Source organism: Brachyistius frenatus, unplaced genomic scaffold, assembly GCF_029030835.1.
Source record: "Brachyistius frenatus isolate BFR_SWC_R1_liver_20210118 unplaced genomic scaffold, ASM2903083v1 Contig_451, whole genome shotgun sequence".
Taxonomy (NCBI): domain Eukaryota; kingdom Metazoa; phylum Chordata; class Actinopteri; family Embiotocidae; genus Brachyistius; species Brachyistius frenatus.
Window position 1 is genome coordinate 79,448 of NW_027211050.1, and position 13,053 is coordinate 92,500.

The 13,053-nt window shown below is 44.4% G+C and overlaps 1 protein-coding gene across 1 annotated transcript; it reads right to left on the reverse strand.

Moving 5' to 3' along the window:
- Nucleotides 1–761: 761 nt before the first annotated feature.
- Nucleotides 762–9,474, reverse strand: LOC138637271 (ectonucleotide pyrophosphatase/phosphodiesterase family member 7-like). The gene is made up of 9 exons (XM_069725811.1): nucleotides 9,423–9,474; nucleotides 9,171–9,310; nucleotides 9,032–9,091; nucleotides 5,410–5,566; nucleotides 4,376–4,521; nucleotides 3,519–4,151; nucleotides 2,949–3,195; nucleotides 2,271–2,327; nucleotides 762–874 (listed from the first exon to the last, which is right to left on the reverse strand). The coding sequence occupies exons 2-9, from the start codon at nucleotides 9,270–9,272 to the stop codon at nucleotides 762–764; spliced, it is 1,515 nt and encodes a 504-aa protein (XP_069581912.1). The 5' UTR covers nucleotides 9,273–9,310; nucleotides 9,423–9,474.
- Nucleotides 9,475–13,053: the final 3,579 nt, after the last annotated feature.

The following is a 13,053-nucleotide window of genomic DNA, read 5'->3' on the forward strand; positions in this document are numbered from 1 at the left end:
CCTTTTTACAGGCCCAATCATTTGTTTAACAAATAAAAGTACTGTATAAATGTTTTTTTTTACAAATAACTACTGTACTGAAATAATAATTTTAATCATCAATACGAACTGAAGGCTTCAAATTGCTGAGATCGGCACCGCCCCACTGCGACCCGAGTCATTGGATTAGAACGGGAGGAAATGAAAAATGATTATGAAAACAAATACAAAGTACAGTAGGACAAATAGTGACTCTCGTGTATTTCACTGCTCTTCTGACTGAGCCGCTGCATCCTGACTCCGCTCTGCAGCGGTTCTTTCTTCTAAAGCCGGCGGTGCAGGTGTGGTTTTTCGAGAGAAGAACATAGTTATCGGTAGTTGTTGTCGCTCTTTTTTCTTCTGGGCAAAAAGATTCTTATAAACCAACATGCCACCATCGATTATTTTTAATTTGGCAAGCTGTTTTACGTACGTGTACATATTAAACCGCAACGTTATTGACAAACAGGTAGAGAAGAAGCGGAGAGACTGTTTAGCCAATCAGAATGCAGAACACAATGCACGATGCAAATCCGTGAAGCAGCGAGACCGTGAAAGGTGAACCGCGTTATAGCGAGGGTTCACTGTACTCCTTTACCAATTGTACAATAAATAATTTATCTTTTACATCAATTTCTTGCTCTATTATGAAGTGAAAGAAATAATTAAGTACACAGCTGCACATCAGTGCCACAAAAGAACTCACAAACGCACTTTAATTTTTCTGTTTCTGCCAACATTCATCATGCTTTGGTCCTTCTGCACATGTTGTAAGAAGTAGTAATGATGAACGAAAGTAGAAGGAGTCCAATCAGAGCTGAGAAGCCAATCAGCACCTCCATTTTCTTCCCCGGACCTGGAGACAGACAGAACACATGCAGAGGTCAGAAATCAGCCATGAAAAAAAACACAATAACTCTGGAAGAAATAAAAAGCTTTTATCTTTATATTTAGGCTTCATAGTGCAGAAACCTTTTACACACTGAGCCGCTGCATCCTGACTCCTCTGGAAAATAATGACTGTGATGTCAGCTGATGCTTATCACTGGGTGATATCTATGGGTTATCTACCAGCATGATAAACTGAATCACAGATCCACTTCACATTTATTCACGTTTGCAGGATGATAAAATCTTTATGACAAAAGATCATCTGAAGCCCAACAGATAAGAGACCAAAGTGCAGACACAGTGTGATTCACAGCTGTTATCCACTCAGATAAAGGAGTAAATGTTTCCCTGTGAGTGTGATAGAGTTCTGTTTGTTGGTTAAAGGTGGAGTCTGGTTCTGATCTGGTCCACTTTGAGTCAGACTCATGCTGAAATAGAATCTGGTGTTTGTACCAAACAGAAACCCACAGTGACGTCACTTTGTGAGCTGCAGCTGCTTTCTTAGTTTTCTGGGGCCAGAAGTGGAGCTGACCAGAGGATGCTAGGCACCGCCCACCTAATGCAGAAACCTGACTGCACCACAGGCCTGTCAATCAAACAGACAGGCCCCCAAACATACCATAATTTTAAACCTCATATCTAATTAATGATTTAATTATTTTTAGAAGTTCCACCAGAAGACTGCAACCTAGTAATGTCCACAAAAGTTGTAACACTGTATAAAATGTAAATAAAAACAGTGTGATGATTTGTAAATCACATAAACTCATATTTAATTGAAAATAGACCAAAGACAACATATCAAATGTTGAAACTGAAAAAAATCTATTGTTTTATAAATATATATATATCAATGCTCATTTTGAATTTGATGTCAGCAACACATTTAAAAGTTTCTGGAGTTTTGAAAGTGAAATGTGGTCCCATTCTTGCCTGATAAAGGATTTCAGCTGCTCATAAATTCAGGGTCTCCTTTGTTGTATTGTTCATGTCCTGATGCCCCAGATGTTTTCAATGATTGACAGGTCTGGACTGCAGGAGGCCAGTTTATCAGCGGACTCTTCTACTAGAGAGCCATGCTATTGGAATACGTGCAGAATGTGGTTGGACGTTGTTCTGCTGAAATAAACAAGACCTTCCCTGAAAGAGACGTTGTCTGGATGGCAGCATATGTTGCTCCAAAACCTGAATATATCATTCAGCATTAATGCTTCCTTCCAGATGTTCAAGCTACCCATGCCATGTGCACTAATGCATCCTGTACCATCACAGATGCTGGCTTTAGAACTGAGCTGACAACAAGCTGGATGGTCCCTCTCCTCTTTAACCTGGAGATACTTTCTCATGGAGGTTTTAGCTACCTCCGACTCGAACATCATGAGGGTGATCCAAAAAGTTCAGAGACTGTTTCTGATGCGCTATAATGGAGCAGAGCACAGAGTTGGACACAGAGTGTGGGAAGTAATAACCTATGTCTAGCCAGGTCATTTTATTTATTTAGTCCATTTAAATACAGAAAGTTTCTCAAACTGCTGCACATCATCAAAGACAAAATACGCAACAAAACAAAGAAAGAAGATATTAAAGATATTAATATAAAGCCAGAACACACGCACAAATACTTAATAACCAAAAATATGGAATCAAAATTAAATTGGGCCAAATCCGGAAATGTCAGAGAAAATCAAATGCTATTTGAATACTCGTAGTTTAGTTTGCTCACTGCAGCATTGGAACCAACTAGAAGCAGGATAGCAGCTGTTTTGGCTCATTCATGAGACAGTATTCATAGTTATGTAACTTGATCCAGATAATCACCTGTGGAACACGCTTTTTAGTGACCACTGGAACGTACATATTTTGTGATGTTCAAGTTTCTCTACAGTATTCTGCATGTTCAGAGCCCTGAGATGACAATTAACAACAATTCACAGTTGAAGCTGATTCATGACACACTTTGAAATATGTAGATAATATTGTATGTATACTGATGATTGTCCACTAATAAATGAATGGCACCAATGCATAAATACACTTACCGCCACTGTCACCTCCTGTGTTCGTCTTGGGGACCAGCATGTGTTTGGCCTTATCCAAGCTCCCATCATTGATCTCTGGGTTTATTCTCAGGAGATGGCACATCAGTGCATACAAGTCCAGCAGATCAAAGGGGTCGACCTTCAGGTTCCTCTGGAAGTCCGGCCCTACAGCCCTGAAGAAGGCCTTCATGTCCATGACTTCATTATCAAAGCCATGTTCTCCTTTGTTATTGTTCAGAGGTAAAAGCTACAAGGACACAGATAACAAATGTTTCATGAGAACATGGTAATGTTGTAACTTGGAGGGCTTTACTTCCCTTATTTAATAAAAACCAGTAAAGAAACAGGGCATCTTAGTTAAGAGCGAGATATTAAGGAAGAGACACGTTTAGACTTTTAGCTGGTGGTGAAGGACAATAAAGGCTTCATCACTATCCATGGAACATGTGTACATCTGAAGGGAACCCTGGAGGGGTTGTACCCCAACCAGAGCCAATCTGACCCATATTTAACCTCCACAGACTTTCCCCTCCAGAAGATGGGCTAAATGAACCCACACAGTTCTCTCACCCCATTGACGATGTATCCAGGATCAGCGAATAGGAGGATGGGCAGCAGTCGAGGATGGTTTCCATAGTGCAAACGAGCTGGCATCTCTTCCTTTTTGTACACATGAAGGTGAGGGTGACTTCCTTTCAGGGCCTGGTAGACCTTCTCCAGCTTCCCCTCTTTAGGAAGCAGCATCCCAGCAGGTCCATAATCCACCAGGTGGAACTGGATATCCCTGAAGCTGAAGCCAGGGATCTTAGAGAGGACGATCTCCTCAACTAGTCCTCCCCGTAGCACTGTAGTCATCCCGTGGTCTGCAGTGATGATAATGTTGAGCCGGTCAGTCAGCCCATGGTCTTGGATCTTGTCCCGGATGTAGCCCACAGTACGATCCACTTGTTGAACCATCTTCCGGCGTTCTGGAGAATCTGGTCCATACGTGTGCCCGATCAAATCTGGTTCTCCAAAGTACAAGGACACAAAGTCCAGATCCTGCTGGTGGAACCACTCTCCAATCACCTTATCGATGTTCAGCCTCCAATCTGTCTCATTAGAGTGATCGTAGAAACGAGGTTCTACCTGCTTCACCCTGACAGTCTCCCCTTTGTAGGTAGCTGCTGTACCAGGGAAATGTAGAGAGCCTGCTTTGAGACCCTGGAACAGGACATCGGAGAAGGAAACCGACATTAAAGAGTGCCAAAGAAAAGGAAAGATATGTTAAGAAATTCAAAAGAAAACGTGTTAAGAAACTCAAAAGAAGAGGAAAGATACGTGAAGAAACTCAAAAGAAAAGGTGAATTCAGTGGTTGTGACCCAAACATAATTAATTACATAACACAGGAAATGTTTGCAGTAGGTAGAAAACAGATCTACAGAACCTGTCTTTGAGCTGTTATCCAGATGGGTAAGCTGCCGTTGTCCCAGTAGGAATCAACAAACTGAGTCATGTAGTACTGCTTCTTCTCCTGGGTGGTCGTGTTGAACCACATGTTATGGATTACTCCGTGATTCTCAATGTAGCGTCCTGATGAAAGAGGAAAAAAGGTAAAGAAACCTGTACATCTATAAATGTGGCCTTTTAACCAATTTACTGATTGCTAGCAATCAGAGAAGTTGCAGGAATAAGAGCATTAATAACTGTCTCTGGTCCTGTTTTCATCTGCCATGACAGCACAGAAGCATCACATGGAGGTGTTCAACTCATTTGGTATTTTAGAAACACAATTGCAGGTGCAACTCTGATGCAGTACGGCACGGTGAATATAGGAATCCGGTGTGTCACAGCTGGCCAATCAGTTTGTAATGAGAGAAGACTTTAACCAGGAGGAACCTGACATGTGACGTCATGTTACCTGTCAGCATGACATATGATGTCATGTTATCTGACAGTGTGTCATGTGATGTCATGTTACCTGTCAGCGTGTCATGATGTCATGTTACCTGTCAGCGTGTCATGATGTCATGTTACCTGTCAGCGTGTCATGATGTCATGTTACCTGTCAGCGTGTCATGTGATGTCATGTTACCTGTCAGCGTGCCGTGATGTCATATTACCTGTCAGCATGTCATGTGATGTCATGTTACCTGTCAGCATGTCGTGATGTCATATTACCTGTCAGCATGTCATGTGATGTCATGTTACCTGTCAGCGTGTCATGTGATGTCATGTTACCTGTCAGCGTGACATGTGATGTCATGTTAACTGTCAGCGTGACATGTGATGTCATGTTACCTGTCAGCGTGTCATGTGATGTCATGTTACCTGTCAGCGTGACATGTGATGTCATGTTACCTGTCAGCGTGTCATGTGATGTCATGTTACCTGTCAGCGTGTCATGTGATGTCATGTTACCTGTCACTGTGTCATGTGATGTCATGTTACCTGTCACTGTGTCATGTGATGTCATGTTACCTGTCAGCATTGTGAAGTGAGATGGGCTGGTGATAGTGAGGAAGGACGGCGTGGCGTATAGGGCTTTCACCCCGTCCCAGGCCATCTGATCCAGGTTGGGGGTGTCCACGTCTCGGTCGTAGTCCCAGCGGAAACCATCGAAGGAGATGAGCAGCAGCTTGTTCCTGGTGGACCCGGTCAACCCTGAACCCTGTAGCGGGGTGGCAGCAGCGGGACAGTCGGCCGTCAGGCCGATAAGAGCGAGGCAGAACAGCAGCATGGCCCGATGCTTCAGAAATATACTGCTCTCTAATTTATTTGTTTGCTTCCAGGTGTGTATTTGTCGTGCCTTCTACCCTCACTGTTCACAAGAAGACATTCTCCCTCTCCTTGATTCAGAACTGTGACTGACAGCAGCCTGCTGGGGCCCAACAAGAGACTGAACCGTGTTGGTGGATACCTCCTCAGTTACATATTAATATCAGCCCTTATCTACCCACAAATATAAAACAGACTTTACACCTTTATTAGTGGAGAGCAGTGATAGGGACTGTGTGTGTGTGTGTGTGTGTGTGTGTGTGTGTGTGTGTGTGTGTGTGTGTGTGTGTGTGTGTGTGTGTGTGTGTGTGTGTGTGTGTGTGTGTGTGTGTGTGATTGTGTGTGTGCAGCAGGTCAGATGGGCATAATATAAAAAGGCTAATAAGTTGTTTAAGTTGTATAAGTACTTTGTATTTGTTGTATGTGTGATATATTAGTTTAACACATAAAACAGAACATGACTTCACTAATTAAATACGTTGATGACATGGAAGAGCTTCAGGACAACATGGGAAGCCATTTAACATGTGTAGTTCTTTCTGAAGTGACAGTTAATTATTTTTTCTTGAAGCAGGACAGAAACTTGATGCTTTTTATTGCACCCGTATCTCTGTGATAACTTTATACCAACAGGAATATAGTTATTAAAAAGAGTTTAAAACTCCTCGGTGTATAAATACAACATTTCTAATATCACAAGAGATGCTTGTTTACCTACGACAGAGAACACAGTCATAATCACGGGAACATTACGTGGGGTCATGATTGATGAACACAGCCTCCAGTTCCACTTGTTTTTTAGAGCCAGAAGTCACCATATCGGGACGATCTGGGGAGGAGCAAGGGGCGGTTCTGACTGAGAACACCATGTCCCGCCCACCTGACTGCACCCCAGCCTGTCAATCAACCAGTCCCGCTCCCAAAAATATGTGTAGAATCCTAATATGTAATGAGTGATGAATTATTTCCAGAAGGAAACACTGATCAGAAGGAGGGATTTTATCTAAAGACACCATGTTGGAAACATTTACTGACTTTGGATTTCAGGAGAGAACTTAATGCTTTTTAATGGGAGTATGTTGGAGACAGAGGTTTTTATAACCAGCCCCTAGTGGCCCTTAGTGGTACTGAACTTTTCAGACCCAGAGACTACGTCCACCTTTTATACACAGTCGTTGGTTTGGGTCGATTATTTTGGATATTCAACTAAATAAAATGTTGGTGGTTAGAAATAGGCAACAATAACTCTTTTATTTATTTTATTCATACTGAATCAAACCAACTACAAAGCTCTCACATCACCTGCACAGTGCATGGTGTTCATGAAAGTTGTCAGACTGATGGACGACAGTGGGACATGTTATATTTACAGCAAATAATGTTGGAGAAGTAAAATATTCAAACATGTTCAGAAAGTCTTCGATCCATTCTGAAAACAAGGACTTCTTTCATGGTCCGGGTTGAAGTGAGTTTCTGTTCTTCAGATTTGTCAGAAATGGAAGAAGATGCCTTGAACTGGAGGATTAAATAAAATACACAAGAAACTCTTCAGAAGCTGGTATGATTCATGTCTGCCTTGTCTTCAGCGGCAGCTCGGTCCGGGCTGTGACTGAGGAAGGAGACACAGAGGAGAGCAGGACTGAATGGTCGGCACCGACAGGAAGAAGAAACAACTACCTGAGATCTGCTGTGGAACTCAGTTTAACATCCAGTCTGTTAGCCACTCTGAGAACACACTGTGAAGGATAAGTGGGCCAGGAGAAGGCAGCAGTCACATGGATTAATGCAGAAAATGTTCTATTTATAGCATGGTGATAGCCCCTTTTACACCAGCTGTATGGCGTTGTCACCATGAACACCAGCAGCAGAAACCCTGTCACCCGGAGACGCCCACAACAGCTTGGGAATGGATATTCAGCTCTGGATGTGAAGACAGACAGAAGACATTGGAATGTGCTCAAATCACCATGACATCATGAGAAATATCACTCCACCTCCTCAATGGAATATTTTTTTAAAATTTTATTTCACTTTATTAATCCCCGAGGGGAAATTTCTTCACTACAGCAGGGGGGCTCTCAGGGGGGAGATGCTGCAGCAGGCTGCCACTAGCGCGGCGCCAGGTAACCTGACCTGAGGTGCATGTTTTTGGATGATGGGAGGAAGCCGGAGAACCCGGAGAGAACCCACGCAAGCACAGGGAGAACATGCAAACTCCGCACAGAAAGGCCCAGGACCGGATTCGAACCCGGAACCTTTTTGCTGTGAGGCGACAATGCTAACCACTGCAGCACCGTGCCGCATATAGAATATAGAATTAGAATTGAATTTCATAAAATTGTCAGGATCCCTGTCTTTTCCCGTTCTGTGTTCCCCCTCCTTTCCCTGCTCGTTGTCCTTATTTGGTCGTTGTCCAGTCTCTGTGTCTGTGTGGGCATGGCTAGGGCGTCACCTTCTGCAGGCTCCTCCCTGTCTCACTCCCCTGGATGGCTGGTGCAGCTGATCGTCATTCAACTAATCACCCATTGCAGTATATCAACCCTGGCTCTCCACGGCATCTTGTCAAATCGTTCAGTCTGCTACGCGGTACTACGACTCAGACCAAGTTAGTAAGTCTTTGTTACCTGAACTCAGTCCTAATTATTGTCTGTCCAACTCGTCTTCAGTTGCTGACCTGCCACTCATCCTATGGGAGTCTGCCTTCCTGTTCTGGAGGATTCCCTGCCTGCCTACCTTTCTACACCTGCTGCTCCAAACCCGCCAAGTAGTGATGGTGAGATGAAGCCTCATGAGGCATCGAACCACTTCAGCCAATTGGTTCCAGAAAGGGTTAATTTCTCGACGCTTCATGTGAACACGAAACCACCTACTGGCCAAGTGTATAATGACAGGCAGCTGGATCTGAACCACATCATGTGATGCATTGAATGTTTGTGTCTGTTATGGCTGTTGGGAATGACTATGAATTACAAAAATGTATGACCAAATAATTTCTCTACATAAATTATCACATATGTGCATAATAAAATATTTTTTGAATGTATTCTGTGTGTGTAAATTTTCCCAAAATGATATGGCAGGTTGTGTAATCATGTTTTTCTGTCACTTTAGGAACATGGCATGGGCTTAAGCAGGCAGAGGACAGTGGAAGTGCTTGTGGAACGAGGAAGAGGGGACTGAATATGCTTGTGTAACTTGGACAATGATGTACAGGACAGGGGACATTTTATTCATTTTTATTCAGAAATAACAGTTTCTCAACAGTTTTTGGTTTTGTGGATGTCCACATGTCAGAAGTAAGGCTAACAGCAGCCACCTTTTCCACCTTAGCCTTCTCCTTCTCCTGAGCTGACTCATACTTGGCCTCCACCATGGCCTTCAGAGCCTCAAGGAAAAAATATATAGTGCTGAACTGTGAGACACAATAAAGTACTCATTTGTTTCATGCATGCACCCATACATACCTGCCTTGTAGGGAGGACATAATTAGGATCCAGTTTGGACACAAATGCCCTGAATCCAACATCATCCACAATACTGAAGGGCTGTGTGTCCTTCACTATCATGGAGACGAGGGCTTCATCCAGCTCTTGTTTTCTGGTGGCTGGTTAAAAGAGAATAAATACAGTGTCTGTTACCTGTCTTTACTTACACAATAAACAAAAGTGAACAGGGAAAAATTGTGATGGTGCATTTGTAATATTGTAATGACTTACCTTGGCTGGGTGAAGCTCCAGTTTCCTCCTTATTCTCATGCAAGGCACGGTAACGCCTCAGCATGGATGAGGTGTTGTTATTGTACCCCAACTCCTTGGAGCACAAGAAACACCTCACCTTTGAATAAAATAAGAAACTGTGAAAAATACAGTTCTTGATAAGCAAACCTAATGTGTCTGAAATAGAGTTAGATTTAGCTTACCTTATTAGGAGTTATCAAATCAAAGTGTTCCCACAGGGGGAATCCTCCTCTTCCTGGCTGGCTCCATCTTATCACCTCCTTCTCTCCTCACTCTCCTAAATCTCCAAACTATCTCTCTCTCTCTAACTTCTCCAAACTATCTCTCTCTCTCTCCTAAATCTCCAAACTATCTCTCTCTCTCTAACTTCTCCAAACTATCCAAACTCTCAACTGACCTCAACTCTCCACCAACAACCCACATTTTGAATGGAGCCTGAGGGGTTTATGTTGCTGTCAAACCTCCCGGCAAAATCTGAACCACTTCCCGAAGCAGTCACGTGGTACAGCCGGCAGCAAGGCTTCGGACGTCATCATTTTTGGCTCCTCCCCTAAATGAAGCAAGCCTCGACACGCGCTTCGAGGAAACGCCCCCTCCGTTACTCCACACACGCTTCGAAGCGTCGGCACATCTCGTAACATCACTACCGCCAAGACTGCACTCACCTTATCAAACCTCGGATCCTCTGGACTACTGGCTCCAGTTCTGACGGTACTCACCTGCACTCATCTGGCCACCTGCATTCACCAACCTTGCCCTCTAGTCTGTTCCTGCTCAGCAGTAACCCTGGTGGCCACCCTGCAAACACAATTCCCAGCTGGATTCCTCCCCCAACTCACTGCTGCCCTTCAGCTTCTGCTCGGTCAACGCTTTGGTAGCCTTGAACATCCCTGGACATTAACCACACCACAACCTGTATTTCAATTAACCTCTTTTTATCATTCTGCTTTTGAGTCAGTTTCCTGATCTACCATAACAAAAATATGTAATATAATGTAGTTTCTATTTGTTCTAGGTCTATTAAATGACCCATATGGTGAAGTTGGTCTCTTTTGGTCCTTTTTGGTCGCTCTGAGCACCCGTACCGTAACACCACGGATAGTCACGCACTTACAGTCCTAGCGGAGGCTAGCTGGACCGGTTTGGTTTGAACACATGACACGGAGCTAAAATGTTAAAAACACATGAGAACATGGATATCTTTGTTCATCAGATATCTTTGTTCATCAGATATCTTTGTTCATCAGGTATCTTTGTTCATCAGGTATCTTTGTTCATCAGATATCTTTATCTATTTTATTTAGCCGGTAACCACCTGGACTATATTTCACCAGAAACTGCTCCACATCTAACCTCACTGTAACTCCACTTCATGTCTCCGACCACTTCTTTAACTGACAACCTGACCACATCAACAGACTCTGGACCTGTCCGTCACAACATTCACTCCCTCCTCCCTCCTCTCTGGCCTCCTCTCTGGCCTCCTCTCTCCCTCCTCTCTCCCTCCTCCTTTCTCCCTCCTCTCTCCCTCCTCTCCCTCCTCTCTCTCTCCTCTCTCCTTCCTCCTCTCTTCCTCCTCTCTCCCTCCTCTCTCCCTCCTCTCCCTCCTCTGTTTTATCTGCCCCTTCAACTGACTCTTTCTCCCTCATGCATCCTAACTCAGCCACAGACACTCTCCTTTCTACTCTGTCTTCCTCTTTTGATTGTCTCTGTCCTCCTCCATGTCCTCCTGTCCTCTTCCATGTCCTCCTGTCCTCCTCCTCTCTCCTCTCCTCTATCTCTGCAGCCAAAAGCACTTTCTACCAAACCAGAATTACATCCTCATTTTCCAACCCCAAAAAGCTCTTCTCCATCTTCTCCTTCTTCTCCATCTTCTCCATCTTCTCCAACCTCCTTGACCCTTCCTCCCCCTCCCCCCTCCCTCCTCCAAGCCACTTTGTCAACTACTTTACTAAAAAGATGGATGACATTCGCTCCTCATTTTATAATCCATTTTCTGTAACTACATGTCCGTCATCTTCATCTTCATCCCCTTCACTTTCCTCTTTCACCCCCTCGTCTCCCAATCAAGTTGTTACCTTGGTAACCTCCACCCCCCCTCCCCATCCCATCTCACATTCTCCAGTCTATTGCTCCTGACCTTCTTCCTTTTCTCTCCCTCTCATCACCACTTCTCTGTCAACGGTCTGTTTCCTGAACTCTCTGAAGGAGAGTGAACCCTCTCCTGAAGAAACCCCCCCTCAACCCGTCTGAAGTAAACAACTACAGACCGTCTCTCTTCTTTCCTTTCTTTCTAAAACTCTGGAGCGAGCTATCTTTGACCAACTCTCCTCCTATCTCCACCATAATAACCTTCTTGACCACCAGTCTGGTTTCAACAGACCACTCAACAGAGACGGTCCTCCTTCTGTCTCTGAGCAGCTTCACACTGCTAGAGCAGCCTCTCTGTCCTCTGTCCTGATCCTTCTAGACCTTCTGCTGCATTTGACACAGTGAACCACCAGATCCTTCTTTCCTCCTTCAGGACCTCGGTGTCTCAGGCTCTGCTCTCTCCCTGTTCTCATCCTACCTCAACGACCTCACCTACCGGGTAACTTGGAGAGGATCTGTGTCTGAACCTTGTCCTCTCACTACTGGTGTCCCTCAAGGCTCCGTCCCGGGTCCCCTCCTCTTCTCTCTGTACACCAACTCTCTCGGCTCTGTCCTTCACTCGCATGGCTTTTCCTACCACAGCTATGCTGATGACACCCAACTGATCCTCTCTTTCCCCGATCTGAAACACAGGTAGCAGCATGAATCTCTGCCTGTCTGACTGACATCTCTCAGTGGATGTCCTCACACCACCTGGAAATCAACCTCCACAAGACCGACCTGCTCTTCCTTCCAGAGAAAGACTCTTCCACCCTCGACCTGACTACTACCTTCAACAACTCTGTTATCCCGACCCTGACTGATAAGAACCTCCAGGCTCTGGTCCAGGTTCTGATCCAGGTTCTGGTCATCTCATGTCTAGACTACTGTAACTCCCTCCTGGCAGGTCTACCTGTTAGTACCATCTGACCTCTGCAGCTCATCCAGAATGCAGCAGCTCGACTAGTCTTTAACCTCCTAAATTCACTCACACTACTCCTCTCCTCCTCCTCCTTCACTGGTTACCAGTAGCTGCCCGCATCTGTTTCAAAACATTGGTACTTGCGTACCGTGCTACGAACAGATCGGGTCCAGTCTACATCCAGGACATGGTCCAACCTTACACCCCAGCCCGCTCCTCCTCCTCTTCTTCTTCCTCCTCCTCCTCCTCCTCCTGTGTCCTGGCTCCTAAATGGTAGAATGAGCTCCCCACCGACATCAGGACAGCAGAAACTCTGAACATCTTCCACCACAAACTAAAAACACTCCTCCTCCTCCTCCTCCTCCCACTCCTCCTCCTCATCCTCCTCCTTTACCTTGAACAGTAGAAATTTAGTATCTTAAAATAGAACTTACTGATAGAACTTTGTAGTTTGGCTTTCTTGAAGAAATGGTATTTTCTTGATTCTTGTTGTTCTGATTTTGAACCCTCGTTGTTGAAATGAACTTATTGTAAGTCTTTGGATAAAAGAGTCAGATA

Excerpts from the sequence above, each read along its gene's own strand:
- LOC138637271 (XM_069725811.1), bottom strand. The coding sequence starts at position 9,272 with ATGATAGTGAAGGACACACAGCCCTTCAGTATTGTGGATGATGTTGGA. Across the intron at positions 9,092-9,170 it reads ATGTCCTCCCTACAAGGCAG|GCTCTGAAGGCCATGGTGGA; the intron begins GTATGTATGGGT and ends TTTTTCCTTGAG. Across the intron at positions 4,522-5,409 it reads TCACTTCACAATGCTGACAG|GACGCTACATTGAGAATCAC; the intron begins GTAACATGACAT and ends CTCTTTCATCAG.